At 42.3% G+C, this 27450-nt stretch overlaps 2 protein-coding genes across 3 annotated transcripts; both read left to right on the forward strand.

Annotated features, from left to right (window-relative positions):
• Positions 1-413: 413 nt before the first annotated feature.
• aldh16a1 (aldehyde dehydrogenase 16 family, member A1) lies at positions 414-22642 on the forward strand. Of its 2 annotated transcripts, XM_083779934.1 has the most exons (18): positions 414-604; positions 2667-2766; positions 3287-3413; positions 4816-4973; positions 5082-5159; positions 5423-5610; positions 7517-7675; positions 10081-10239; positions 10547-10703; positions 11261-11336; positions 11549-11654; positions 12278-12414; positions 12874-13044; positions 16737-16941; positions 18775-18960; positions 19374-19499; positions 19933-20155; positions 22569-22642. In XM_083779934.1, the coding sequence occupies exons 1-17, from the start codon at positions 518-520 to the stop codon at positions 20104-20106; spliced, it is 2394 nt and encodes a 797-aa protein (XP_083636060.1). In that variant the 5' UTR covers positions 414-517; the 3' UTR covers positions 20107-20155; positions 22569-22642. The 2 variants fall into 2 exon arrangements, with proteins under 2 accessions (XP_083636060.1, XP_083636059.1); XM_083779933.1 differs by lacking the exon at positions 22569-22642 and having other exon boundaries at positions 19933-21219.
• A 2250-nt stretch (positions 22643-24892) lies between these two features.
• Positions 24893-27001, forward strand: LOC310868861 (ferritin, middle subunit-like). The gene is made up of 4 exons (XM_083779333.1): positions 24893-25221; positions 25775-25921; positions 26223-26348; positions 26539-27001. The coding sequence occupies exons 1-4, from the start codon at positions 25117-25119 to the stop codon at positions 26692-26694; spliced, it is 534 nt and encodes a 177-aa protein (XP_083635459.1). The 5' UTR covers positions 24893-25116; the 3' UTR covers positions 26695-27001.
• Positions 27002-27450: the final 449 nt, after the last annotated feature.

The following is a 27450-nucleotide window of genomic DNA, read 5'->3' on the forward strand; positions in this document are numbered from 1 at the left end:
GCATGCGCAGTCGATCTCAAGGTCCGGTTGCAAAATATGTCCGTGGTGAAAACCACAGTCTGTGGTGAAAACTGTAACGTTCCGGCCCGAGTCTAGGTTAGCGTGTGTGTGTGCGCGCTCGCGTGTGTTTGCGTGCGCGCGTGCACTTCAAGAATCAAGACCCGGATAAGGAAGACGAGCTAGACTACTACAGCACTAGAGATTTGATTCGTTAAAACTATAAAAAGTGGGCGGGACAAGTACTATTTGCTTGCCAAAAACAACAGATCTACAAGCTAACAACTAGTAACAAGGTGTCGCGATGCAGCGCATTGTTAGCTTGTAGATCTGCTCTTTCTTTAGCCAGCGTAGTGAGACAACCCAGGACAGCGAAACAGCACGCAGTGTCTTCTTCTCACACACACACACACACACAGCACTCGCCGTGGAGTCCAAAGAAAGCGACGGATAGAGACTGTATTACTCGCTTTGTAACATTTAAGGGGACTTTTTTAGCTCGTTACTTTGTGACATTGTAATGGCCGGTAGCGCCACCAAGACAGTGCACGACATATTTGAAAGCATGGAGTACGGACCAAGCAGCTCTAGCACTGCTACTGCACAGGTATACAACTTTCACAGCACTGCATTTCATAACTGGCCGCCCCCCTGTATGGGTGACATCATGTAATTCAACGATTTGAGGTTGAACGAGTGATATTCAGCATCGTATCAAATGTCTGATAAAGATATGTACTCGTTTCAATATAAATGGTGCATTGCTAAATACGTGCCAGAGATAACGTGCTCTTATAGGGTTTCTCCCCTTTTTAGAACCATGTGAAGTTCATTAGCTTTTTTTTGTATACTGTAGCTCGCATCACAAGGCAACCATGTGACTGACAGGAACATGTTAGTTATGTGTCTTACTGTCTTTATTTACGTGAGATAGTGGAACATACCTGGTGGTTGGGATCAGGACACACAGACCCACAGGCAGTGCAGTGCAATGGATATGGATTAAAACCTAGGCAGCCATCACTCCCATCATGCCATGCAAGTTATATTTTTATTTTTTAAGATTTTTATTTTTTGCGGCTTACGCCTTTTATTGATTTTTGAAGGGACAGACAGTAGGCTGACAGGAAACGGGAGAGAGATGGGGGGATGACATGCAGTAAAGGCCGTGTCGGGTCCGGGAGTCGAACCCGCGGCACACTGCGACTGGATTACCAGTCCGGTGCCCAGACCGTTACGCTACGGCCTGGGCCATGCAAGTTATATTTGGCTAGTTATTCTGTTTGACTTTGAGGTCAAGCATGCTGCAGTTATCAGGGGGTAAAAATGTATGTACAGTAACATACTCAACTGATATATAACTGATAATTGCCGTTGATTAGTTCTTGATGCTCCATCGTTGATTCGTTTCATTCTCTGCAGCACATCCGAAACCACTTCAGAACCACCCTTCCATACCAGTAGTACTACTAATCCATTATCACCTATTGTTAAACTATAGGTGTTCTGGGTCAACGTGACTTTGACTCCAAGTCACACACAAGTTTGTTAGTTTGAATAGTTCAAATCTGGAGAGAACTGCACCTTTTCCAGTGTAAAGTTCACCTGCCAGCAATAAGCAAGTGTTTTGATAGCCCCTTTCGGGAATCGGGACCCTAGTTTACCTTTTCTGTATGGGACCTATAGTTACTGACCCAAATACAGGAAAGCCCTAGAAAGGAAAGCCTCTGTCTGGACCAATGTGAGTGTGTGAATTTACAAATCTTCCTTTTCGTTGTCTCTCTGTGGATGGATAGCATGAATCATAATGGTGAATACACTTTCAGTTTTAATGCACAGCTGTGTTTGGGCTCAAGGAGAACCTGATTCTTTCTGTACCTTGTTCCCTCTGTCAGTGGGTGATGCACTCTCAATTCATGCTTGGTCTTTCATTGGTCACTGTAGCAGAGGTGTCAGTCTTCATGGCCAATCAAATGGCAGCCTGCGTTAGGCTACAGTTTAACAGAGTCCTAAGTAACTTGTGTGCATTGTGAGCCTAGTCTCAAAGTTCAGAGCTTCAGTAGAACTAAGCTAGTAAAAATTTGAATTTCACAACCCACACGTTATTATTCGAGAGGTGAACACAAAAAACATGAAATGTTGATTTTGATTATTATATCAGTTGTGCTTTGCCTTTCATCTGGTTTTAGTGTTATAATAGTAAATATAAGATTAATACCAAACTACAGCTGGCTGCAGTGAAATAAACATTCTTCAAGTCAAGATAGATGATTATTTTTTTATATTTATTCTTCTGGACCGGTAGTTGAGTAGTTGAAAGTCATACAAATAAAGTTTGGTTGTTTATGTCTAACACTACTATTGTCCCCACCAAGTCAAAGGCATGGCTGAGAGACTATGTTTTGCTAAACTATTTTTTTATATTACTCCTGCAGATTCAGATCATGTGATCAAGATGGATCTGTCCCGATCTTTCACATTGATTCGCCTGATTGGCTCATTTCAAACATTGCTGGCTCACAATAACCTCTGATCTGGTGGAGACCTAGCTCTGTTCCATGGCGTTATGCTATGGTCCATAGCGTTAAGCTATGGACCAGAAAGCTAGTAGTAGTAGGGCCTGTTCTAACTCTTTTCTAGTTGTAATCGCTGATCTGTTTTCTCATCAGGCCTGGTTGGACCACCATTCTTGTTCTCTGGGTGTGTTCATTGATGGGAAGTTTGTCTGTCCAGCAGGCAGACAGACTCGCTCCATGGATGACACTAAAGGTAAAGGCCTATGTAACATTGTACTTTTAACCTATGTACCTAAAGTACTGAGATGTTTTGCCAAGCCATTATTCATATAAAGATGCAGAGCCATGACTTTGGTACTACTTCTTCTGTTTTTCATTTGTTTTTATTTGTCTAAAGCCTCAATATTACTCTTCTGGACTAACTGATGTGTGAGGATGTATTGTGTATTGTGTTTTTTCGCTTTTTGTAAAGTGCCAACTTCTCTGGCAAACAGACGAATAGAAGCAGACCTGACTCTTGACCAGTTGTCTCAAAAAGCGTCACTCAAAGAGATTCATTTTTGCAACTAATGTTTAAGTTCAACCATCATTGTTGTTGTTATGAGGCTGTTTTTAATAATAGAAGAGGAGTTAAAAAAAAAGATACTTTCTTTACAATCATTTCTACATGACAGCTTTGTTTCTCTTCAATTATGCAAATACCTCTTTTTAAATAATGATGTTGTACTCAGTTTTTATGTTGAATCCATATTAATTCTATTCCCTCCTTCCAGGTGGCAGTGTGTGTAGTACAGTGTGTGCTGAGGAGGAGGATGTGTCACTATGTGTGACCTCTGCCATGAGTGGCTGTACAGCCTGGAGTGGGCTGCCATGTCACCAAAGATCCAAAGTGCTGCTCAGGTAACAAACCCATGGCCTCCCCATGTGTGTCCCTTTCAAACCCATGGCCTCCCCATGTGTGTCCCTTTAAAAAATCTAAGTGAACATGGACCGTCACGATCATGACGCTTCATTGGCATACACATAACTGCATACAAAATACTTGTGACATTTTTTTTAAATATCATACCATCCCTAATCTGGGGCAGTATATAGCCCCAATATGTTCCCTAGCTCAGTCCCTACTCCCTACGCTAATTCTGTAGCTCAGAATGATGTCACATCCATGCCCCCTCCCACTGCGTTTCAGAAACGGCGCATGGTTTTCACCAAGAACGCTTCTTACCCTTTTCTGCACATTGAATCCAAAAAGGGAAGGGCCACTAACTTGCTAAACTAATTTAAACACAGGAGCGGCCAAGAAAATCCAAGTTTAAACGGTTAAACAAGCGTTTAAATCGGTTGTTTAGTCAGCCGCTTCCATGTTTTTCAAGGAAGTTGTGCGTGTGCTCGTGCATGTCGAGTCAGTTGGAAATCTAATTCCATATTCGACCAGGGGAGGCACCGGGGAGGTGCTAAAGCTTTACTCACTGTATGTAAAGCTTTTCAACTTCCTTGAAAAACATACTAAACAACCGATTTAAACGCTCGTTTAACTGTTTTAACTTGGATTTTCTTGGCCGCTCCTAAGTTTTTTTAAATTAGTTTAGCATGTTAGGCGACCTTCACTTTTTGGATTCGGATGTGCAGAAAAGGGCAAGAAGCGTTCCTGGTTGAAACCATGCACTTAACATGGTGGGAGGGGGCGTGGATGTGACCTCATCTCGGAGCTACAGAATGAGCGTAGGGACTGAGGGAATATATTGGGGCTAGGACAGTATGCAGTTTTGAACTTGAGCGGAATGTGTTTTATCCCCAGGTTGGTGAGTGTCCTGGGGCCACATGGTCAGTGTGTGTCATGTGTTTCTTCCCCAGGTTGGTGAGTGTCCTGGGGCAACATGGTCAGTGTGTGTCATGTGTTTTTTCCCCAGGTTGGTGAGTGTCCTGGGGCAACATGGTCAGTGTGTGTCATGTGTTATTTCCCCAGGTTGGTGAGTGTCCTGGGGCAACATGGTCAGTGTGTGTCATGTGTTCTTTCCCCAGGTTGGTGAGTGTCCTGGGGCAACATGGTCAGTGTGTGTCATGTGTTCTTTCCCCAGGTTGGTGAGTGTCCTGGGGCAACATGGTCAGTGTGTGTCATGTGTTATTTCCCCAGGTTGGTGAGTGTCCTGGGGCAACATGGTCAGTGTGTGTCATGTGTTCTTTCCCCAGGTTGGTGAGTGTCCTGGGGCAACATGGTCAGTTTGTGTCATGTGTTCTTTCCCCAGGTTGGTGAGTGTCCTGGGGCAACATGGTCAGTGTCTGTCATGTGTTTTTTCCCCAGGTTGGTGAGTGTCCTGGGGCAACATGGTCAGTGTGTGTCAGAGATGTGTGAGCTGTGCCAGGCTCCCTGTTCTCCCTCGTCTCTGGTCAGACTGGCCCAGTACTACGCTACCTGGGCCCAGCTCCGAGACACTCTGCTCACCAACTGGTCTCCTCTTGGTGAGGACAAGCTGTGTGCGTGTGTGCGTGACTCCAATCGATTAGTAATCTATTGTGAATCTAAATGTACAGTATGTTGTGTTGTTGATGTCATGTGTTGTTTTTCAGGTGTGGTGGTAGTGGTGGTCTCTGATGATTGCTCTCTATATTCACTCATGCTCAAAGTACTTCCAGCACTGGCCATGGGTAACACACACACACACACACACACACACACACACACACACACACACACACACACACTATACAATTATTTATTGAGTCAGTCTCATCATAGCTGCTACGTCTTTGACAAGAAACTTTATATTTTATGTGCGGTTTAATATACATTTATTAATTAATCAAAACCCAAATATGTTTCGCTATATGTTGTCTAATGGATGTGTATTTGCTTTAATTTTGAAAATGAATAAATCAAATCTGAGTGAACTCCTTTCACTGTCTCCAAGGTAACTCTGTTGTTGTTGTTCCTGGCTCGGCCACTGCCTCTCCGGCTCTCCTATTGGCCCAGGTCTTTATGGAGGCGGGGTTTCCTCCCGGAGTGCTGAATATTCTAACGGGAAGCGATGTGTCTCTGGGGGCTAAAGTGGCCCAGAACTCTAACATCAGCTATGTCACCTACAGCGGCAACAAGCAGGTGTGTGTGTTGTGTGTGTGTGTGTGTGTGTGTGTGTTTAGTTTTTTGTATGGACCTTTTAATTGCTGACGCCTGATTGTGATTATTGCTATTAGCTTCAACCCAGAATAATCAATAATAAGGGTTTCATTTCTAAAGCCTGACTTTGTTGTGCTACAGCAGAGGAATTCAATTAGATTAGGCAACTGTAGAATGATTGTGTGTGGGGGCCGCACAGTGTGCGTGCGAAGCGTGGAAATTTGTGGGTTCTCAAAATGTTTTTTGTGCTCAAACACGAAGATTTATGTATATTTCCGCACAGTAATGAGCAGGATAATGTCTATACAGGTATATGCCACCTTAGAATAGATGTAGGCCTAGACCTATTTGACAGTGCATAAACAGCATTGCTTTGACATTAACGACCATCAGCTGGACGGACACACACACACACTCACTCTGCTGTGGGCAGTTCAGAAACCTGTCCACGACCACCAGTGACATCGTTAGGCAGATTGTTTTTTAAACAAGATTTATTTACGTGAGAATAGTTTATCAGACTATAAAGATCAGATTACATAGAGCAGTGATTCCCAAAGTGGCGTTCGGCGTCCGGGGACCCCCAGGGTCCTTGAGGCAGTTCCAGGGGGTCCCCAGGGAAATGGTTTGTAACCAAATGGACCCTTATGGGTCTGTAACTCTGAGAGTGTACAAATGGAACCAAATTGACCCTAACAGGGTTTATTATTGTGAGAATGATGGCTTCCATTTTCGCATTGCAACTTTTCAGGACTAGAAAGCCTGCAGTTTCTATTAGCTTGGATTCTCCATTGATGTCACTGTTGGGTGGGTTTCTGAACTGCCCACAGCCCTCCTATGTGACACAGGCCGAGTAGAAAAAAACGTGTCATTTTATCATGATTATTAGTGAGGACCTATTATATGAAGATAGGTTGAAAAGTGGTCCTTTAATGATTACCGTCATTATGGTAATCTCACAATATCGCACACACCATACCTGTAACTTTTATTAGCCCTCTTATTATTTTCTTTTCAAAATTCTTCCAGGGGCGGCCCGCGGTGTTAGGTATGGGTATAAGGTTTTGAAAAAGCTGTGCAAACGCGTTAAGTGCAACCCCTAGTGGGCTGTTTGCACAGACTCAAACATTAGATACCGTATAGCTATGGAGCCCTGCCTACGCACCGGCCTCAGAGTATACAGGTGTGCATAAGACTTTCTTTCCTAAAAACTAGTCACCAAAAGCCAAATCTTTACAAGTGCGCCCCCAGCTATTAGTGACACATCATAAGTCACACGAGTATAACTGTATAAATTAAGCATGAGTCCCACTTACTGTAAATGTTATTTCAACTAAGATCCAGGGCAGAGAGGTCTGCTTGTAAATCTACAAGCTAACAAATCTGCAAGTGATGCCTTCAAACTACAGGGTATAAACAAGGCTTTAGATTTCTCCTAAGCACATATACGTTTCCCCACAAATGTGATATATTGTCTGGTCCAAATTCAACCGCTGCCCCATATAGCCTGGCTCCAAGCCAAGATAGATAATAGGTCAACTAACTGGCTGTGTCAATTTGGACATTTGAGAAGCAGCTCTAGCAGTCTATAATATCAACCTGTGTGTGTGTGTGTGTGTGTGTGTGTGTGTGTGTGTGTGTGTGTGTGTGTGTGTGTAAACATTGCCAGTAGATAAGTACTCAAGAAATTATAATCGAACATACAAAGAAATCCCCAATAGCTACTTACCGCAACATGCAAACCTGAAGTGACTTCTGAAGTTTCCTTTCTCGCCAAAAGCCCTTGAACATAAAATGGAAGACAATCAGTCATTGATGATACAACTAAACGATGACGAACTGTCACAAAACTAAAATACAAAATACTCTCTTGCTCTCCCTGTTTTAGGACGGAGTGAGGCTGTGCAAGGCCACAGCAGGGATGGGAGTGCCCATGTCTCTCTCTCTGTCTGTGGGCGCCACCTGTCCATTTATTATCTTTGAGTCGGCCGACATAGACAGTGCCGTGGATGGAGTGATAGAGGCCGCGTTCAAGAAGAGGAAAGAGGTGAGAGAGGCAGCCCTCGTGTGCAAACATTCCGATTCAGCGGTTGGTTGACATACAGTAGGTCATGAAGAATCTATTTCGAAGTAACCTCGCCTCACCAGGTTTTCCACCTCGGAGGAAAGCCTGGTCTCTGTTACAAAAGTGCCCGTGTGAACCGATCGGGAGCGGATGATATGGTTACGTCATGTTGTAGTATTGTTTTGTAGTCATCAGGCAGGAACAATCAAACGGAGCTTCCTTTTCCCTCAAACCGGAAGAATAATAATAAAAGCTTGCATAGCCTGTTATGTAGCTTTTATTGAGAAGAATCAGTTTGAGGGAAAAGGAAGTTCCGGAAGATTGATCCAAGATTGATCATCCAATCCCGACCGGTTCATAAACCCGAAATGCAATGGTGCCCAGGCTAATTTCGAAGTATATAAAGGACAAACGGAAGAGGACATGGTAGACATTTAGCTGATGCTCCTATCTAGAGTGACTAGGTTGCTCAAATTAGAAAATATGAAAACACCCAAGGGCCAACTAACTATCTCCTGCCTATCATAATGTAAAAGTAATATTGAATAATGCAGTATTTCTGTGATATCACACAATAGCCTATCATAATGGTAGTCATTTGTTTTGAAATGTAAATAATTTGTCACTTGTACAGTATGTTCATACAACATATAATTTAGATACAATAACCTATTTCTGATAATAAAAAACTAAAAACGATTCCAAGTTAAAGTGATTCAAAATGTATATATTTTGCTTAGGCTATCCTTTGCCCTCTGTGCTGCTGGGAAATTATTTTTGTATAGTCAAAATGCAATAATAATTTGTAGTTGTCACAAAATATCATGGCACACCAGCCTTTTTAATCTGCTCTGAAGAAGGCTACTGCCGAATCGTGTCGGCGTTCTCAATAAAGTATGGGAAATTACATCCAGGGCTCCAGACTAACTTTTTTCACCACCGTCCCAAAATACAATTTGAACCGTCCCGAAGTAAATGTATACCGTCCCGGGGAAAAGAAGTACAAAAAAGCACAACTCAAATTGTGAAATGAATAACTGTATTCCTATTGTAATAGAAATACAATTAAGCAAAACACAAATAATGTACTGTATTGAATACATGCAGACAGTAGTACATTTGTTTGGCTTCATGTTTCTTCTGTAGATACACTGATTTAGTCAAAATGCTCCCAGATGAAAAATAGGGCTTGGTTAAAAATGTTAATCGAATTAATCTTAGGCTTTGTAATTAATTAATCTAAATTAATCATATTTTAATCGCATATCAATATTCGACCTGAGAACAGTGATATTTATTTTCAAATGGATTTTGTTATTTTGGTGTAGCCTACCAGTGAATCAATGAATAGTGACTACAGTAGCTTATAAAACTTTGGTGTAGGCTACTTGATCAAGACCAACAGATAACGTGCAGCAATGCAGGTATATGAATACTCAAATGTCTATTACATGGTTGGCATGAGAAAACAAATAAAAACAACTTTATTAGGGGGAATACTAAGATGAAGGATCAATATAATAATAATAATAATAATAAATACAATCAATAAAAACTGTGGAATGAGAGCGTTTTGGGGTGTGCATTCCACAGTGTTGGGGCAGCAATTCCAGAACAATCTGAGCATTAGAAAACATCTGTTGCTTCAGAGGATATATACCAACATATTATTTAATGTCGATGCCAGCTAGCAAGCCTAGCATGGAAGCTAACGTTAAACGTTGGTGATGTAGTGTAGCCCCATGTCCATATGGAACCTTTCTGTGGCACACAACCATGGTTTTATCCAAGCTTCCAACCGATAGTTTTTCAATCTAAATGTCCCATCCACGGGGCAAAAGCAATATAATTCCTATGATTCCGTTGGGTGAATGTAGTGTGTGCGTTGTTGTTGCTGTTGTCAACTGTCTGACTCTGACGGCACCGCAAATTCTCATGCTGCTCATCGCTGCACACGAAATGCGCATTTTCAGTGTAAAAACTCCTCTCGTCCCGAAACCGTTCCGAATGAGATACATTTACGTCCCAAATAGATATTTTACAGTCCCCGGGACGTCGGGACGCCGTTAATCTCGAGCCCTGTACATCTGAGCCTGTCTTGCATCTTTTATTTTGGAGTGCCGCTAATTCCACTTTGTTGGTTCATGAGTTAAGTTATATTTAACGCTGAGCAGTGAGCACCCACTGCCTCAAGTTCTCAACCAAGGGCAGTTTCCAGAGGAAGCGCACCTGCTTTTCTTTCTCGACGGCACAGCAACGTGCCTCGGCAATAAGTGTGTCTCTTATCTCTTGTCTTCAGGTCCAGTGCCTGTTAATAAGTGTATCTTGTCTCTTGTCTTCAGGTCCAGTGCGTGTTAATAAGTGTCTCTTGTTTCTTTTGTCTTCAGGTCCAGTGGGTGTTGTGTGTGCAGGAGAGCGTGTGGGACAGTGTGGTGTCCCGTCTGACGCTTCGCATGGCAGGCATGAAGTGTGTGGCTCTGCCCAGCGATGGAACCCGCAGCCTGGTAGATGATGCCGTACAGCAGGCTCAGCACCAGGGGGCCACGGTCAGTCACTGAACTGTTAGCCTCGGAAACCCAGAGGTTTTTATTTCCAGGGAGAAAAAAAAAAGCCCGGGGCCGAGTCCACTTCAATTCGGCATACAGTAGCGCAAACGTCAGCTTGCTGTTAATGCTACCACTACTGCACATGAAATAAATAGAAGTTCATAAACATGAACCAGAATTTCGGCAGGTCACCGATTTCACAGTAACACCGCCATGCTGGAGTGACCGAGTGTGAGTGAAGCGAGTGGCCGAGACTTTGGGTATTGGAATTTGGCTTAAGACAAGGACATGTTTCTCTGTGCCCCAGCTGATCCAGGCCTGCACCGCGCCCTCTTCCGGAGCTCAGTACCCTCCCACGGTGCTGTGTGATGTGGCCGCCTCCTCTCCCTGTGTGGTCTCTCCTCCACCCGGACCACTGCTGCCTCTCATGTCGTTCAGGAGCAACACGGAAGGAGTTGCCCTGGGTAAGGGACTTACTTGTGTGTCTGTGCACGATGTAGCCCAGTGGGCAAAGGCAAAGGCCGTCGGGATCGGGAGTCGAGCCCGCGGCACGCCGTCAGACCGTCTGGGCCATTTTCACTACTGTACTTCTTAAACATTTGTTTTCTGATTCATGGGATTTCTTTCGTTTTTTTTTTTTTCCTGCATGAAGTTACTGAAGAAAACAAACCTTTGAATTCTGTTTTTAATTCATGATTTTTGTTTTCATATATATTTTATGTTTTTTGAAAATGTTTTGGAATGAATAACAATTAAAAAGCAAATGTAGGAAATGTAGAAAATTCAGGGACCCATAGAAATGTGTCCACGACCCAAAAATGGGTCCCGACCCAATGTTTGAAAAACCAGTGATGTAGCCGATTATCTCTATAGTGTTACAATAGTTATAATATGAATATAGTATATTATAACGAAAAATCATCGCATGGATGCACCTGGGACGTATCCTCAGTGATGTATCACAAGGTCATCTGGCTTTCGGGTAATGTAATCAATCTTAGTTGTATTTGTGTTTTCCCAGCTAACCACAGTCCCCATGGCCAGGCAGCCTCTGTCTGGACTGAAGATCTCACCCTGGCTTTGGAGACTGCTAAGAGGTACAGCCTTGTCTTTTGTCTTTGGTGTGCAGCCAGGCTCTTACCTCTTTAGACCAGCACCCACCAGTCAGTCCATGTGCATTATTTAAGTTCCCTTTGAAACTGTTTTAATACAAACCACTGAAAGATTTTCAATTCTCTGACTGTCTCCCCCCGCCCCCCCCCTCTCTCTCTGCCTGTCCATATGTTACTGCCTCTCTCTCTCTCTCTAGTCTGTCTGTTGGATCGGTATGGATAAATTCTCACTCCATGTGGGATCCCTGTCTCCCCATATCGGGTCACAAGGGAAGTGGAACTTGCGTTGACGGAGGACAGGAAGTAAGCCTTTTCACACAGAAATATTGAAAATATGAGTCATGTGTGCTTGAACCGCCTAACTGACTAATTGATTGGCTGAATGATTGCTTGTTGATGTATTGTGATCAGAGTGATAATCAGCCTTTGGTGTAAAAATATGATCAGGATAACAAACGGGTGAGGACGCCCTTGTTGTTGATAATTGATAATTATTGATTTTTATTAAATTGATTGCAACTGAAGCACTTGATTGATAGTCAATTCATTGTTTTGTTGTTGTACATAATGTTTTTTACTTATGCTATATTTAAGTGGTTCTCAACCAGTGGTCCTTGAGGGTGTTCCAGGTGGTCCACAGCTAAAACCAAAATGGGTCCATTTGGTTTAATTTTACACTCTCAAGAGTTAAATTATTGTTAAACATCTGCATTACTTAATTTCATTTACAAGAAGAATTGTTATTTTGATCAACATTTGCCTGTTATCTCTCCTATATGGTATCAATAGAAAATAGGAAATGGGTACATATTCTTTAGTTTTGGGTCCGCAAGGCCCATCAAATGCAGAATAAATAATACTCATATATTTAACATTTGATTGTATAAGTTGTGAATAATGACTTCTCTCTCTCCTCTGTCTCCCAGGGTCTCTTCCAGTTCCTGACGTCGTCCAGCTCTTCCTCCCCTCCTCTTCCTCGTTCCTCTCCTGTCGATATGGACTATGACACGTTTGGAACATCTGTGTCCGCAACTATCGTTCCTGATGGTTCAGACCCTGCCAGGTGTGTATCATTCATTCAGACCCTGCTGTGTGTGTGTGTGTGTGTGTGTGTGTGTGTGTGTCTTCCCCCCTACCCCATACACACAAATGGCAGTGGAAATATTGAAATAAAATATTTCAAGAAATAACAATTATTATTATACACAAACAATACATACAATTTAACAAATACACAATGTCCACGTCGTTACAGTTCCTAACCCAACAGCTGACGACTCAACCTATTATTCATCTAAAGCTTCTTCGATGTCACCATGTTTAATGGACTGCAAGAACCTCTCCCATATCTTATACAATACAGCAGGTTTCTTCCTAATCACATATGTTAGATTATTTTGAGTCATGTTCATCACAATCTCGACGACCTCTTCCTCTTTGTGTATGTCTTTTGCTGGCTCCCCTTTCCACCACCCCTCCCTCCTCTCCTCTCCATTCTCTTCTCTTCTTTCTCCTTTCCCAGCGTCCCTAAAAGCTACCAGCAGTTTGTCGGGGGCAAGCCTTGCAAGTCGGACTCTGGCAGCAGTGTGGCGGTGGGGGCACCAGGGGGCGCTGGCGTGCTGGCCTACTGCCCAGCCGGTGGCAGGAAGGACATCCGCAACGCAGTGGAGGCTGCTATCAAAGTTCAGCCTGGGTAATGGAATACTATATACAATACAACACTGCTTCTCACAGTGGTCTTTGAGGGGGTTCCAGGGAGCCCCGGCAAAATGAGGAACAGTTAAACATTTCACATTATTTCAGCTATTTCAGCTAAAATAGGTGATTATATCTACAAGCTCATAACGTGTTACATTGTAGCTTGTAGATCGTCTCTTTTCGAAAAATGCTGACAAATCTTTACAAATGTTCTGTTAAGGGGGTCCTTGGCATACCATCTTCTCAAAAGCCGGTCCATAGCCAAGTACATATCAATTTGGGGGTCCTTGACATGAACTGGGACTGGGAGGTCGGGCGGGATTCGATCCCCGGCCGGGTCATACCAAAGACTGAAATGGAACCCAATGCCTTTCTGCTTGGCACTCGGCATCAAGGGTTGGATGGGGTGTAAGTCCCTGCGACATACTAGTGTCATCATGTCCAAGGGGTGTACTTGTACATCAGGCTTCCTCATGCAGCCACGCTACATGAGGCCCTATGGGCCACATGGCTCGGCAAGGCTTACTTTGACATGAAAATGTTTGAGAATCTTTTCAATATTGTAAAGGAACAGTCAGTCACACGCTCATGCAAACGACCATCGCCTGCCGATATCTTGTCGAGCTGACCGTGGGCAGTGCAGAATGTGATGCACACAGAAATTAATTTGCTGATTTGAGTCCACTCATTCCTTTTGAGTGGATGTGGTAGTTGGTCACAAAAATGAGCTGCCAAGTGGGGTCAACGCCACACACTTCTTTGTTATTGTTTGATGTCCGTTCAAAGGTCTACATTCTATAAAGTTGCATTCCACGCAAAGCAGGACGTGGAAATATGCTCCACCCCTTCACTCACAAAGAATGGAAGTGAACAGAAGACTAATATTTATATTATTTAAACCCTGTATATACTTAAGCTTACTTCTGTATACTTAACTTGGTCCCCTCTTTTGTCCCTCTACAGTAGAGTCTACACCAAATTTCTTTGTCGAAAATAGATTAACAAGCTCACAATGTGTTGCGGCATGGTTTGAGCATGTAGATCAGCTATTCTGGTCAAATGTTATGACATGCCCAGAAATAGACCTTATTCTGTGGTGATTCATTTGTGACTGTCACTGTACCCCAATACACACAACTCCAAGTGAGTGGAACATATAATAATAAGAATAATAAATCTTTAGAATTTTGGTTTTGGTTTAACCGGTAGAATTACAATCACATGTATTCTGAACACATTGACAATACATAACATCTTATATTATTATAGATGAGATGCAATAATTGCAGAGTTCCAGAAAATGGCGTGTGGTGGTGGAGAGCTGGTAAAACTCCACTGAGGTGATGAGATATGAGAGTCAGTGAAATAATGGCATATGTTTTAGAGTGACGTTCCATCGTACGAAATGTTGGTCTACTTTGATTTTAAAGTATAACCAGATATATGAATTGGTTTACAGAAAGTTGTATAAAGCGTTGTTGCTGCTGAAGAATTGATTAAAATAGGGGTTTTCAACCAGGGGTTCGGTTTGTGAAATCCTAGGGGTGCTTGCCAGTAATGTAAGATTACCTTTTTTATTATTATTATTTTAATTATTCGGTTGTAGTGATATATAAATATAATAGTAGCAGGAGTTAAACAGTATTCATGTATAACCTGCAATTAAAACATTTGTTCCAATTGAGCAAAAACATTTACAGGTAAGCATACGAGGTGCTTCAGTTGAACCTTTGAGACAGAAAGGGTTCACTGAGAACTCCTGGGTTAAAAGGTTGCATAATAGAAACAGTTGTTGCACAGACAGCCACAGCTAGTAATCTCAAACCATATCGTCACCTGGAATGACATATATAAACATATTCCTGCCAGGCAGAGTCTCAAGTCCAAGTTGAGGTGAAATGGTAAATGGTGCATTTATATGGCTCTTTTATCCAAAGTGCTTCACATAGATTGTGCGTTACATTCACCCATTCGTACACCGATGGCAGAGGAAACCATGCAAGGCACCAACCAGCACACCGGGAGCAATTAGGGGTTCAGTGTCTTGCTCAAGGACACTTCGACACTAACTCTGGGGGAGCCCGGGATCGAACTGGGAACCTTGCGGTTCCCATCCGGCTACTTTAACGGCCACTCTACCGATGAGCCACTGCCGCCCTTAAAATGCCCCTAAACACATGACATGATACATAACTGTTGTCAGATAAGATCAAGAATGCTAAACACACACACACACACACACACACACACACACACACACACGATGTCTGTGAGGACATCTTGAGGACCTAATACAGAATTCCATTTTCTCTTAACTGTTTATCCTTAGGCTGACCCTACCGTCCGAATCCTACGCAAACTTAACCATGAGTTTGACAAAACCTTAATTCTAACCCTGACCCTGTACCTAAACACTATCCCAAAATGAAGCCTTTTAGTTGTAAGGTTTAGTAAAATTATGTGTTTACTGTTGTTTAGGCGTTTTCTGTTGCGATGGAGACGTTCAAGGGTAGAATTAGAGGTACATGCATACGTGCAGTCGTGCACGCATACAGATGCACTGCACATGTATTGTCCAGACAGAAGGAGACAATCTTTTGCAATAAGAAGTAGGCAGCTATCAAAGTCCAACGTGTCTATATGATAAACATACAATTCTTCGTCTCTAGTACTATAGGGTATATAGGCTACTGTGTCAGACATGCATTATAGAGTATATCATGTGCAGGTGTAAGGCCACCTTGTCGTTAATTATTAACCAATATGTTATTACTCTTGGAATCAATAAATCACGTATGGGCACGCCCTCCCATGTCCGCAACCTTGACATAATCTTCTCTGTCATTCTCTGCAGCTGATCATTAATCAGCTGATCACCAGCTCGATTATTGCAGCGTTGTCGACAGTATCTGACTGATACTATTGATTTTCACTATTTTAAAATGCCTACCAAGTTTAGACATAAGGCGTAAGGGAAGAGAGGGCCCCAAGTGTCTTGTTCAGGGAGACCTCAACACATGATTGCCAGGGCTGGGAATTGAACCCAGGACCCAGTTTCCCAGGCAGCCTCTACCCATTTTCTCCTATGGCCGTTGACAATATAGCAGAAATGTTAACACACACCAAAGGTGAGGTGCTGACTTCTTTTTTTCAAAAGAAGAAAAAAGTTTTGCACACTCTGGTTCCATATGCAGAGATTTATTTGAACGATTCGGCCTGTTGGCCTTCCTCAGAATCGGCTAATGACAATATGGTCTTGACTTGAGTGAGTCATTGCTTTTATAAAAGGGTTATTATATATGGCAACTTGAAAGTCATAGTCCCAATTAAAACAGTCTTTAATAAATATGCTATTACTTTCTATGAATTTGTTCAAGACATTAGTCCCCGAATGCTTGCACAAAAAAGGCTGTTCGTTTACTTTTAGGTTTGTTCTTCAAGTTTGTCAGATTCATTGTGCAGTTCTGCCTGTCATCCTCTGCTGCAAAATGTCATTAAACCATAAATTAGAAGCTGTTTGAAATCATTAAAGAATTTGTCATTGTAAAATGTACAATCGTCTGATTCGGTGCATCAGTTTGGGTTTTGTGAATTCTATGTAAAATCTTATTGGGATGATGCGATTGTATTTTTGGAACACAATGTGTTTAATGACCCTCCTCTAGTTAAAACTCTCCTCTTTTACAGCTGGATGAAGAAAAACCCTTCTGCACGCGCTCAGTCCCTCTATGCTCTGGCCAAGGGACTGGAGGCAAAGAGGAGGGACATGTCCGCATCAATCACTGCCCAAACCGGCCTCGCATTGGAGGAGGCTGACATGGAGGTGGAGCTTAGCATCGCCAGGCTCTTTGATTGGGCCGCACGTTGCGATAAGGCCCTGGGTGGTGCTCCGGTAAGGATTTTTGTGTGATTATTCTACAAAAGCAATGAATAGGTTTGGTCTTGGGGTAGTTGGTGTAATTACTCTTCTCCAAGTAAACTTGTCTCACAATACTGTTTTTGCATGTCAAAATTGAGTGTTTTTTCCACACAATTCAAAGATTGCAGGGAAGAAATGCACACAATTGGGGCACGGTGGCACAGTTGGTAGTGCTGTCGCCTCACAGCTAGAAGGTCCTGGGTTTGATTCCCGCTGAGACGCTGTGGGCGCTGGCGGCGTGTTTCGTCCTCCGCGTCATCAGTGCCCATACCCGAGGCGGGGTTGGCGAAAGGGCCTTTCTGTGTGGAGTTTGCATGTTCTCCCCGTGTCCCCTAGGGTAGGTACCCTCACAAAAAAACATGCAGTAATCCTGGTCTCTAAACTGCCTCCCCCTGGCCAGCCGGGGCGCCTGATGGAGGAGAAAGAAACTGGTCGGAATAACATGTTCCTTCCACGTGCTACGTCTAACCAGGGAAACTCCCCCCTGTCAGGTGTAAAGGAGCAACTTGGACACTCAGGCATGAAGGAAGTATGAGTTCAAGTCCGTTGCTCTCCCCATGACCCCCATATATGGGGACTAGGTTAGCGGAGGGTGTGTAGAGCCCAGGATCACATTAGATAATTGACACAGGGGTGAAAAATGGGTTACAAAATCGTGGGATAAAAATTATAGAGAAAAAAAAAGAAATGCACACAATCTCGTGGACAATCTTTAGTTAACGATAGTTTGTATGTAACTAGGTGTGCATTTTGAGAATGCTAGTTGGTTAACAGACCAACTAGCCGGTCGGATTATGGATATAAACAGGCGATGGAGCCAAACAGCCGGCTGTGGCTCAGGAGGTAGAGCAGGTCGTCCAATGATCCATGGGTCGGCGGTTCGAATCCCGGCTCCTCCTGTCCACATGTTGAAGTGTCCTTGGGCAAGACACTGAAACCTACATTGCCTCCAATGAGTTGGTCGGTGTGAGGCTTGCCAACATTGGTGTGTGAATGTGGGAAGTGAGGACGCTGGCGTCAACTGTTCGCCGCTTCACCTCCCAATGTATTAGGGATGCACCGAAAATTCGGCCACCGAAAATATTCGGCCGAAAATGGCTAAAAATGTATTTTCGGCCTATTCGGTTTCGGCTCAAATAAGCCGAAAAATATCACTGAATAGTAGTAGTGGTCCTAAAGTTGTGAATCGAACTAAACTGCGGGAAAAACAAAGATGTACAAGCCCAACGCGCTGTGCATTGCGACGGGTAGATAGCTTGTAGATCTGCTACTTTCAGCGCAGGAAGGGCGCATGCTTATGACGCTCATTAACTATGCATCAGCTCAGCAGGCAGCAGCCAGCAGTCACAACACACGTCGCAGCAGTCACGGAATGCTTCAATGCACAGGCAGATCCTTATTTAAGTTAGGTTTTGCCATAATCATGTCTTTTGCCATAATCAGGTAGCTTTACAACAAATATGTATTCGGCTATTCGGTATTCGGTTTTCGGCCAACTGTTTCCTATATTCGGTATTCGGTTTCGGCCAAGAATTTCCCTTTCGGTGCATCCCTACAATGTATGAATGAATGAAAAGCGCTATAAAATGCAATTCATTATTATTATCTCATTCCTTTGATGTGGGAACAAACGGGATGCATGATATTCACGAGATGACAGTATTTCCAGATGAGAAATTTACGTCTTTTCTTTTGTAATCGCTACATGGATCAAGTATGTTGTGATTGCCATTTTGGGACTTCTGTGCTCTGGCTTTGGAAAGGCGTATGTATGAGAATGTAAAAATACCTCTTCTTCTCCTCCAGCCCGTCCCTCAGACTGGCTCCGCCCTCTCCTTGCCCGGGGCTCTGGGAGTGGTGGGCGTTGTCCTCCCTGATAACAAGCCCCTCCTCTCCCTGGTGACACTGCTCGGGGCGGCCGTCTCCATGGGCAACGCTGTAGTGATGGTACCCAGTCAGAGGTACCCTCTGCCCGCTTTGCACTTCATCCAGGTGAGGCTCTTTGCCACAAGGCTAGGGTTAGCAGTTACACCATGTCCTGAAATAACACCTCACACCGCAGTGTTGATTTCATCGACTAATACTATGACGGAAAATGTTCGTCGACTACCTTTTTTCACTGATGAAATCTAAATGGAAACACATTTGGGCATGTACAACTTCCTGGTCTCAACTGCGCATGTTTCTTTCCTTCCATGGAGCAACATGAAGTCGCCCGTACGGTCTTCGCGTCTCGTCCTTTTTAGATAGTCCTTGAGTGGAACCAGGAAACCACATCCACTACTATGCCCTCTATACTAGGGTTCAAGTGGTTCAATTTCACAAATTAAAATCTGATTGAAATGGTTGTGTTGATCGCTGGCTTACTCGTCTACTCAATCTTCCTCTCCTGTGCTCTCCTCCAGGTGCTTCAGTCTGCAGACCTGCCTGCAGGCTTGGTAAACATCATAACAGGAAATAAAGATCAGCTGACTGCGGCTCTGGCCAATCATAGTGTCATCAAGTCCATCTGGTACTGGGGTCACATGGAGGTAATTATACACTACAGTGATAATGAATAGGTAGATACACACTGTGTACACGTACACACAGTTTAGTTCTAGTTTGTTATGGGAATTTACCTGGTTAAATAATTGAATAGAAATCTGAATGAATACACACACAAACACACACACACACACACACACACACACGCACACACGCACACACACGCCTACCTTAATTTGTTACTTTTAATTCAAATTGTAAAGACTCAGGTTCAAATGTATATTCTCCTGCTTGGTCTGCATCCTATTTCACATTGTATTGTTTCTCACTCAAGTGATAGTCTTTTTATGTTGGTTTCTGGTTTGCTCTTTAGTCTTTATTTCTCTCTTCTCACACTCATTCTCTTTTCTCTCATTCTATCTTTTATTCATTTGCCTCGTCTGTCTGTCCGTCTGTCCGTCCTCCCCCACCCTCCAGGGCTGTCAGTACCTCCAGTACACATGCACCAACCCTATGAAGACCCTGTGGCTCCACTGCCAGAAAGATGAGAAGGATGGAGGGATGGACTGGGCTCACCCCCGTCCCTCGCTACTGGAGGAGATGTGGAGAAATGCCGTCCAGTGGAAGAGTGTCTGGATCCCTACTGCCTAGAAAGGAAGGAGGGATGAAGAGAGAGTGGTAGAGCGTCAAATACTGTATGGTGGGTGAGATGGACGGAGAGAGCAGAGGAAGGGACCAGGAGATCTAATACTATTGCTGGAATGTCTAGAATAAGACAATTACAGATTCAAGACATGCATTTAATACTGATAGATATACTGTAAACAATTCAGTGGTAGACAGGATCAGAAGGATACTTACTGTACATTTGAGAATTTGGGAGGGAACTACAGAAAAGAGGCAGAGCGGATATAGTGGCGTTACATGCAGTCGGTTAGGGAATTATTGAAAACGGAGAACATTAAACCACAAAGGAAAGATTGAGAGAGGAAGAGATTTGGTGTATTGATTTAATTGGGGGTTTGGGCAGGAGTACTGTTGGAGAAGCCATTCAAGGTCATTCTTTATATACTGTGCATGGGTGTATGCACGTGTGTGGGGGGAGGGGGTGCTTACACAGTGCACTTAACTCACTCAGACGGGCAGGCAGACTTCGGATTTGGGGGGATTTTCTAATATACTCACGATTAAGGATGTTTCATCTAAAATCAACCCAAAACAGAATTGAAATGTGTGAAGCTTAAACAGCTCAGTTAGTATTTTCAGGTTCTCAGGTGATTTCTTTATTTTTTCTCCCTTGGGTGACGACATGAAGGCAGTCTTTGCGCTCTTTAAGATGTCTCTATGAGGTCATGTTTGTCAAGTCCCAACAGAGCAAAAACAAAACGGAATCAAAACATCTGTATAAAAGCTACCTCTTCCTACTGTTCTTTTCTTACTGTCAGCTTGGTCATGAGACCAGATTTGGGTCTTTTCCTAACCCTAAGATCCTTATTGTTTGATTTACAATTAAACACAATCATCCTTTGTGCTCAGATAACTGGTTAACAGAATGGTATATACAAAAACCATGACCACCTGGGATTGCCAGAATGGTGTTTCAGTCCAACGTAAAGCCAAGTTAAATGTTATACTGCGAAACATGTTTTCCACTATACAGTGCCACAACCTTTTACGCCTTACTTCCATTGTGGAATGACTTTACATATCTGTAAAATAATAATAATAATAATAAAGTATTAAGTTAATCCTGCCATACTTAAAGGTGTGCAATGTGATACTGTATTTGTTGTTAAATTCCTTAGTATTAACATTCCTATACCAGAATGTACCAGATTCCATTTGGGAAGTAGTAAAAGTCCATGTTTTGTTTAAAAACCTTAGATGTGGAATAAAATAATGGTGACCTGGATGGGTATATAAATGTCTAAAATCTCGAATTAAAATGATGAGTCACTTTATTAATTCTTTCTCTCCTGTAGCCTAAGCATAAATGTTTTAATGGTGTTAATGGTAATGATCAGATGTTATCTCACATACATTTTAAGTTTCTGGTCTTTGTTCCTCTTCCTTCTTTAAGGAAGCCTAAACTCGCAGATTAAAAAGGCGGAAAAAAAGGAAAAAACAAATAGGAACTACAGAATGCTGAGTCATGGCAATGACACAGCAAAATCCTTTGGGCGGGCAAAGCTTGACTCGACATCTGTGCAGAAATGTATGACGATGAGTCAGACGAACTTGTGACAAAGCACAGGATTATTGCAGATGGGAAGGATATCGCCTTTTAAACTGCAGTCACCTTTTTGTGTTGAGTTTGAAGATTGAAGAGCATATTCAATGAGCAGTTCTGAACAGAAATGTGCTTGTATAACCTACACATACAGAACATTTAATCTCATTTCCCTTTGTTTTTTTATGGAACCAGAAGTACAAAGTGTATCGCAATGACAGTGAAGGAATGACAAAACAGTCACAGACACTATTTATCTCCAGGTTTATAACTGGTGACAGTTATTTTCTTACTTTGAACACAGTAAAGTTCAACTTCAGTTGATCATTAAACAATATTGCAACCATTATTTACCCTAAATGAACTTGTTCTAGAATGAGACGGCCTGAAAACACAGAAGAAGAATAAACATTTAACTTACAGATACCATAAAACCTTGTATAGGACCTCAATGGAAACAAGTCCATTGGACTTTTTTGTGTTCTGTCTAATAAAATATTCAATCAAACAAAACCTGATCTTCATCAAGTGTTTTTTTGTGTTAAATATAAGTATGCTTTAAATTAAGTTGGTCCATGGGGATATTATTGATGTCAGATTAAAGTTCTAGTGGGCCTCGTGTTGCCATACGAACAATCATGAACATAACTCGTTTTTTGTTTTTAAATACAATTAATTTTATTCTACAGCTCTGCCCTGCTGTTTATATTGAATCTACATTAGATATATTGAATCTACATTAGTCTCAACGCATGAACACAGTTCAGTTCATATGAGTTGGGAGCATCTCAATGTTTTTGTCTCACATTATAAAATGTTCCTTTTCCAACAGCATAAAATGTTTCATGGTTTCATAGTGTAACATTATTTCCTCTTTCCTCAGTCATATGAAAGAATGTAACTGACCACAAGTCAGAATCACAAGTCCTAACGATGACAACGCAGATTACCCCTGAAAGTGTACTACAGGTAATATACCACAATTACTGAATAATAATGCCAATCTCGTCTGATACATTTCTTTCTCGTATGTCTTTGGTCTGTTATTCAAGAGGACAATGCACCAACTAGTCACACAGCACAGTGGCAATCAAAAGGCATCTGTAACTATTCAGACACTGCAGACATTCCATCCCCACACACATTGTCCAACTCATTCGTTCTTTCACACACTGAAATAGGTAAGGTATCAAAGCAGTATTGAATCGAAATCATCAAATTAATAAATATCTCAGATTGCACATGTAGTGTAGATATTCAACATTCTGTTTCAACATTCTACTCATGTGACCACCACGCACTGACTTTTAAGTGCGTTACCCGTTCAAATCATATCAAGAAAATATAACGGTAATGGGTCGCACACACCAAGACTGCATTTCAATAATTTATTCTCGTGTCTTAAACAGAATTGCATAATTCATATGCAATTATTCACCTTAACATCTTGAGAAAACCTGTCCATAAAGCAGGAAAAAACGATTATTCATGGTGCCCATGGCAGGGGGCAACAGCCCTTGCCATCATGAATGAGTCCCAGATGTTTCAGAAAATGTTTTAATTACATGTTAGAGGCAGCTTGCACTAGACTAGAGGAGCTTGCCCAACAATACTCAGGTATACAAGAACTTATTGTTTATAAGCCCACAGCTTTTAAATATAGTAAAACAATCATCACTGTTATAGACAATAGATCTGAAGGAACAATATAACCAAGGGCTGTTTTTCCCAATCTCCCTGTAGTCTTGCAACATTACTGTATTGTGTGTACAGTCCTAAAACATCCCTGTAATCATACCCACAAATACTTATGGTAACAGCCTTGTAATTTGAAATCATACTTTATCAGTTGGTTTCAACCATATTAATACATTCAATAAGGCTTTTTATGTTATGAATTAAAGGTTGGCTCCAATAATAAGGGCAGCTTGGTTCTACTTGTTTTCTGTTACATAATTAATACAATAATTCATGTGGCATGGCCACCATGGCACAGCTGTAGTTATAGTTCATATAAGGCAGGGGGGTCCATATTAGAAAATATTAAAACACACAATACAAGGGCCAACTACATTACCAAATATAACCAGACGTGCAAGGTAAAAAATGAAATAAAATAGCCTTTGAGCCCTTCAGAATGAGACAAGGGGTTTTTATTCACCCGAGTATAATTAGTCAGGATTCCTTTGTTCCTTGAAGGAACAAAGGGATCCTGACTAATTATACTGTTACCATACTGTTGGGCGAGCTAGCCATTCATATAATAATACATTAATTATAATATGTATAATAATTCAGGTATGAAGCCGCGGGCTGCATAAAATTATTCCCTGGGCCGCATTTGGACACCCATGATATAAGAGGTTTCTGGCCCCTAAATATCGGTAAAGTTAGGTGTGCTATGGGAAAATGGTTGGTCAGACACAGTACAGTCATAAGGTATTGCGTAATACCATAAAAACCACTGTGTGTGGACTAGAAACAGCTCATCAGCAGTTTACAGAGGTGTGAGGTTTTGCAGGTAAAAAATACCTACATTTATAGCCTGGCCCTGGGAGGCCAGTTCTGTTGCTGCATAGGTGCTTTGGAGAATCTGTTAAAATAATGGAAACATTTGGGCACCTAGGCTGACGGCGTGCCACAGGTTCGAGTCCCGATCCCAGACGGCCTTTGCTGCGTATAGTAGGCCTATCACTCATATATACTCAAAGAGTATCGCTCCCCAATCCCCATCTCTCTCTGTGCACATTTCCTGTCAGCCTACTGTCCACTCATAAAGGTATAAACAAGCCCAAAAATAATGACTCAACTTTTCTAGAATTTTCCACCAGAACCACAGTGACATAGATTAGAAGATTGCTGATTCACCACTGTTTTATGTGATCCAACCTTTATAGCTCCAAATTACATTAGCCTATGCACCAAATTATCGTTTCAAAATAGAAAATAATTGCGTTTTATTTTATTTATATAAAATGTAACGAATGTGAAAATGATAACTATTAAACCAACCTGAAAACATGTAACATTGGTTCAATGTTTGCAACATAATTCATGAGGACGGACTCAGTGTGATTGGCCAACTCACACAAACAGCCCGCCTACTTCCTGCCCAACTCGACCATATGTGTGGCTCATGGTTTATTGCAGCGTCATGTCAGTCACAAGCATGGTCACAAGGTGCATTGTGGGCTTATAAATACAGCCAGCGACGCCGTTCAGCTTCACATCAACGAAAGGGGAGAATCTTCACGGAGTTCTTGCTTCAACAGTGTTTGAACGGAACTTCTTCCTTCCTCCCGTTATATTTACCTACATTCCGGAGTTGTTTGAAAAACCATATACAAGAAGACCGCTGCAATTAAGCTGTATTTAAGCTATATTTTTCTACAAGAATTTCTATAAGAAAACCCAGGAAAACGCCAGCCAAAATGGAGACCTCCCAAGTGCGCCAGAACTACAGCCAGAATTGCGAGGCTGCCATCAACCGTATGGTCAACATGGAGCTGTTTGCCTCCTACAACTACACCTCAATGGTAAGGAATTAATAATAATAATTAAAACGTGAATTATGAGCATGTAACGACGTGTACGTTTATCTGCGGACAGGACAGCAAAACTCTACTAGACTAGGTGCACACAATCCAGCCCAAAGTGAAAATAAGGCCGAAGTTTTATCTTTTCATTGCATTTTACAACAAATTAAATGTCTTGGCTGGTCGTCCGCATGTGACGCCATTTGTTGACAATGAAACGGCATCAATGTAGGCTGCCATAGCTAGACTAGACGCTAAACGGCAATGCACAGTACACACCCTGTTGTGTCATGCATTCATGTTATTGTTTAGCGCTTGACTAAGAACTACTGGATTTAGTCAGACACTCACACAGTGACCCGTGTTTTGACCACTGCTCGAGGTTTTAACCACCGTTTGTGTCACAGCTCAGCTGCTTCGTCTTTGCCAAATAATGACGGGTACCGTTTCTTAATCATTGTTTTTGTGCTCTTCCCCTCCTTCCTTCCATCCCAATCTTCCAACTTCCTGCCTCCTGTATTTGCTTGGCCTTTCCTTTCGGTCTCCTTCTCAGGCCATGTATTTCGACCGTGACGATGTGGCCCTGCCAGGATTTTCCAGTTTCTTCAAGGAAAACAGCCACGAGGAGAGGGAGCATGCTGAGAAACTGTTGTCCTTCCAGAACAAGCGAGGAGGACGCATCGTCTTTCAGGACGTCAAGGTCTGTGTCCTTAAAGCACCCCCAGTGTGTTGAGCCTTTGGCTGTAACGTCTGTACCCCCCCCTCCCCCAGCTATTTTATCAATAATAATAATAATGAAGATGAAAACAAATGCAGTATTGAGCCACAGCCCAAATCACAGGATAACCTAGCATTTGACTATCTTGCGTTCTTTGTAATCACACTTTGGGATCACAACAACACCTGTTAACATTAATATATAAAATGTCCATGCAAAGCTGACCATTTATTCCACTATATACTTAGTAATTAACTGTGTTGCCCTTTCTTTATTTTTTTAGAAGCCTCAGCGTGATGAGTGGGGCAGTGGACTGGAGGCCATGCAGATGGCCATGCAGCTGGAGAAAGAGGTCAACCTGGCTCTGCTGGAGCTGCACAAACTGGCTTCTGAGCAAGGAGACCCACATGTACGTAGAGTTTGACAAAATGCTCTTTGTTTACCCGATTAAAACGTTAAATTCAATTTTATTATAGTTCCAAAACACAACATGACTTTGCAGAGACCTGATTTCCCCCCACCCCCCCAGGCATCTTTTTGCGATGGTAGCGCGGGAAAACTGTTGGCTAACTGTTACATTGTCTGCTTGTCTCCGGCAGCTCTGCGACTTCCTGGAGACTCACTATCTGAACGAGCAGGTGGAGTCCATCAAGAAACTTGGCGACTACGTCACCAACCTCACCCGCATGGACGCCACAAACAACAAGATGTCAGAGTACCTGTTCGACAAGCACACACTGGGAGGAAAGAGCTAAACCCAGGGCCAGCAACGCGCTCCGGAGAGAAGAAAAACAAAACAAGATCTTACCCAACATCTGGCCTCAACCTTGCATATGCTGATATTCACTGTTTTGAATTCACATTCTCTCATAATGACGTCTTGCATTTGAGATTATCATGATTGTTCAGGCACCGTCATATTGTGGTTAAAGATATTGTGTGAAGAGAAGTTGTATGGCTGGGGTTCTGTTGCTTTGGACTGTCCAATTCTCTAATACTTAAAGAGGTTGTGAATTAATGTTTCTGAACAGTCTGAATAAACCTTTTGTGCTGGAGTCTTAATGTCTGTTTGGCTCTGAAAATTCTTGTAGAAATTACTTACAAGTGCTGTAGGTTTTGTTTGTGGCTGTGCAATAAGATTCTCTATGTAAAATATTGTAACAAACACGGAAGGCCTTTTGCTCAGGTTAAGCTGCAACATCTCTGGGCTATTGATTCATAAACATCCAGATAATTTGTACTACATCCTATTTCTTTACAAAGCTTGAGCCCATTCTCACAGTATTGTCTACTCTAGCTGTGTCTCAAACAAAAGATGCTGTCTGCAAAGCGAAGTTGAAGGCAGAAATGCATCTAAAGCCTGCCAACCATATTGCCAGGCAGGTGGTTAAGGAATGCCCCTTGTTTTTACCATTCTCTTTATCTTATGTCTACCAAACTTCCCTGTAAACTAAAGGGCTTGTACGGAAAAAATAATCACCCACCTCTTTACACCTGTAAACATGTGACGT

Source organism: Protomyctophum parallelum (assembly GCF_964188405.1).
Source record: "Protomyctophum parallelum genome assembly, chromosome: 13".
NCBI lineage: Eukaryota > Metazoa > Chordata > Actinopteri > Myctophiformes > Myctophidae > Protomyctophum > Protomyctophum parallelum.

Excerpts from the sequence above, each read along its gene's own strand:
- LOC310868861 (XM_083779333.1), top strand. The coding sequence starts at position 25,117 with ATGGAGACCTCCCAAGTGCGCCAGAACTACAGCCAGAATTGCGAGGCT. Across the intron at positions 25,922-26,222 it reads TCGTCTTTCAGGACGTCAAG|AAGCCTCAGCGTGATGAGTG; the intron begins GTCTGTGTCCTT and ends TTATTTTTTTAG. Across the intron at positions 26,349-26,538 it reads CTGAGCAAGGAGACCCACAT|CTCTGCGACTTCCTGGAGAC; the intron begins GTACGTAGAGTT and ends TGTCTCCGGCAG.
- aldh16a1 (XM_083779934.1), top strand. The coding sequence starts at position 518 with ATGGCCGGTAGCGCCACCAAGACAGTGCACGACATATTTGAAAGCATG. Across the intron at positions 5,160-5,422 it reads ACTTCCAGCACTGGCCATGG|GTAACTCTGTTGTTGTTGTT; the intron begins GTAACACACACA and ends ACTGTCTCCAAG. Across the intron at positions 12,415-12,873 it reads GATGGTTCAGACCCTGCCAG|CGTCCCTAAAAGCTACCAGC; the intron begins GTGTGTATCATT and ends CTCCTTTCCCAG.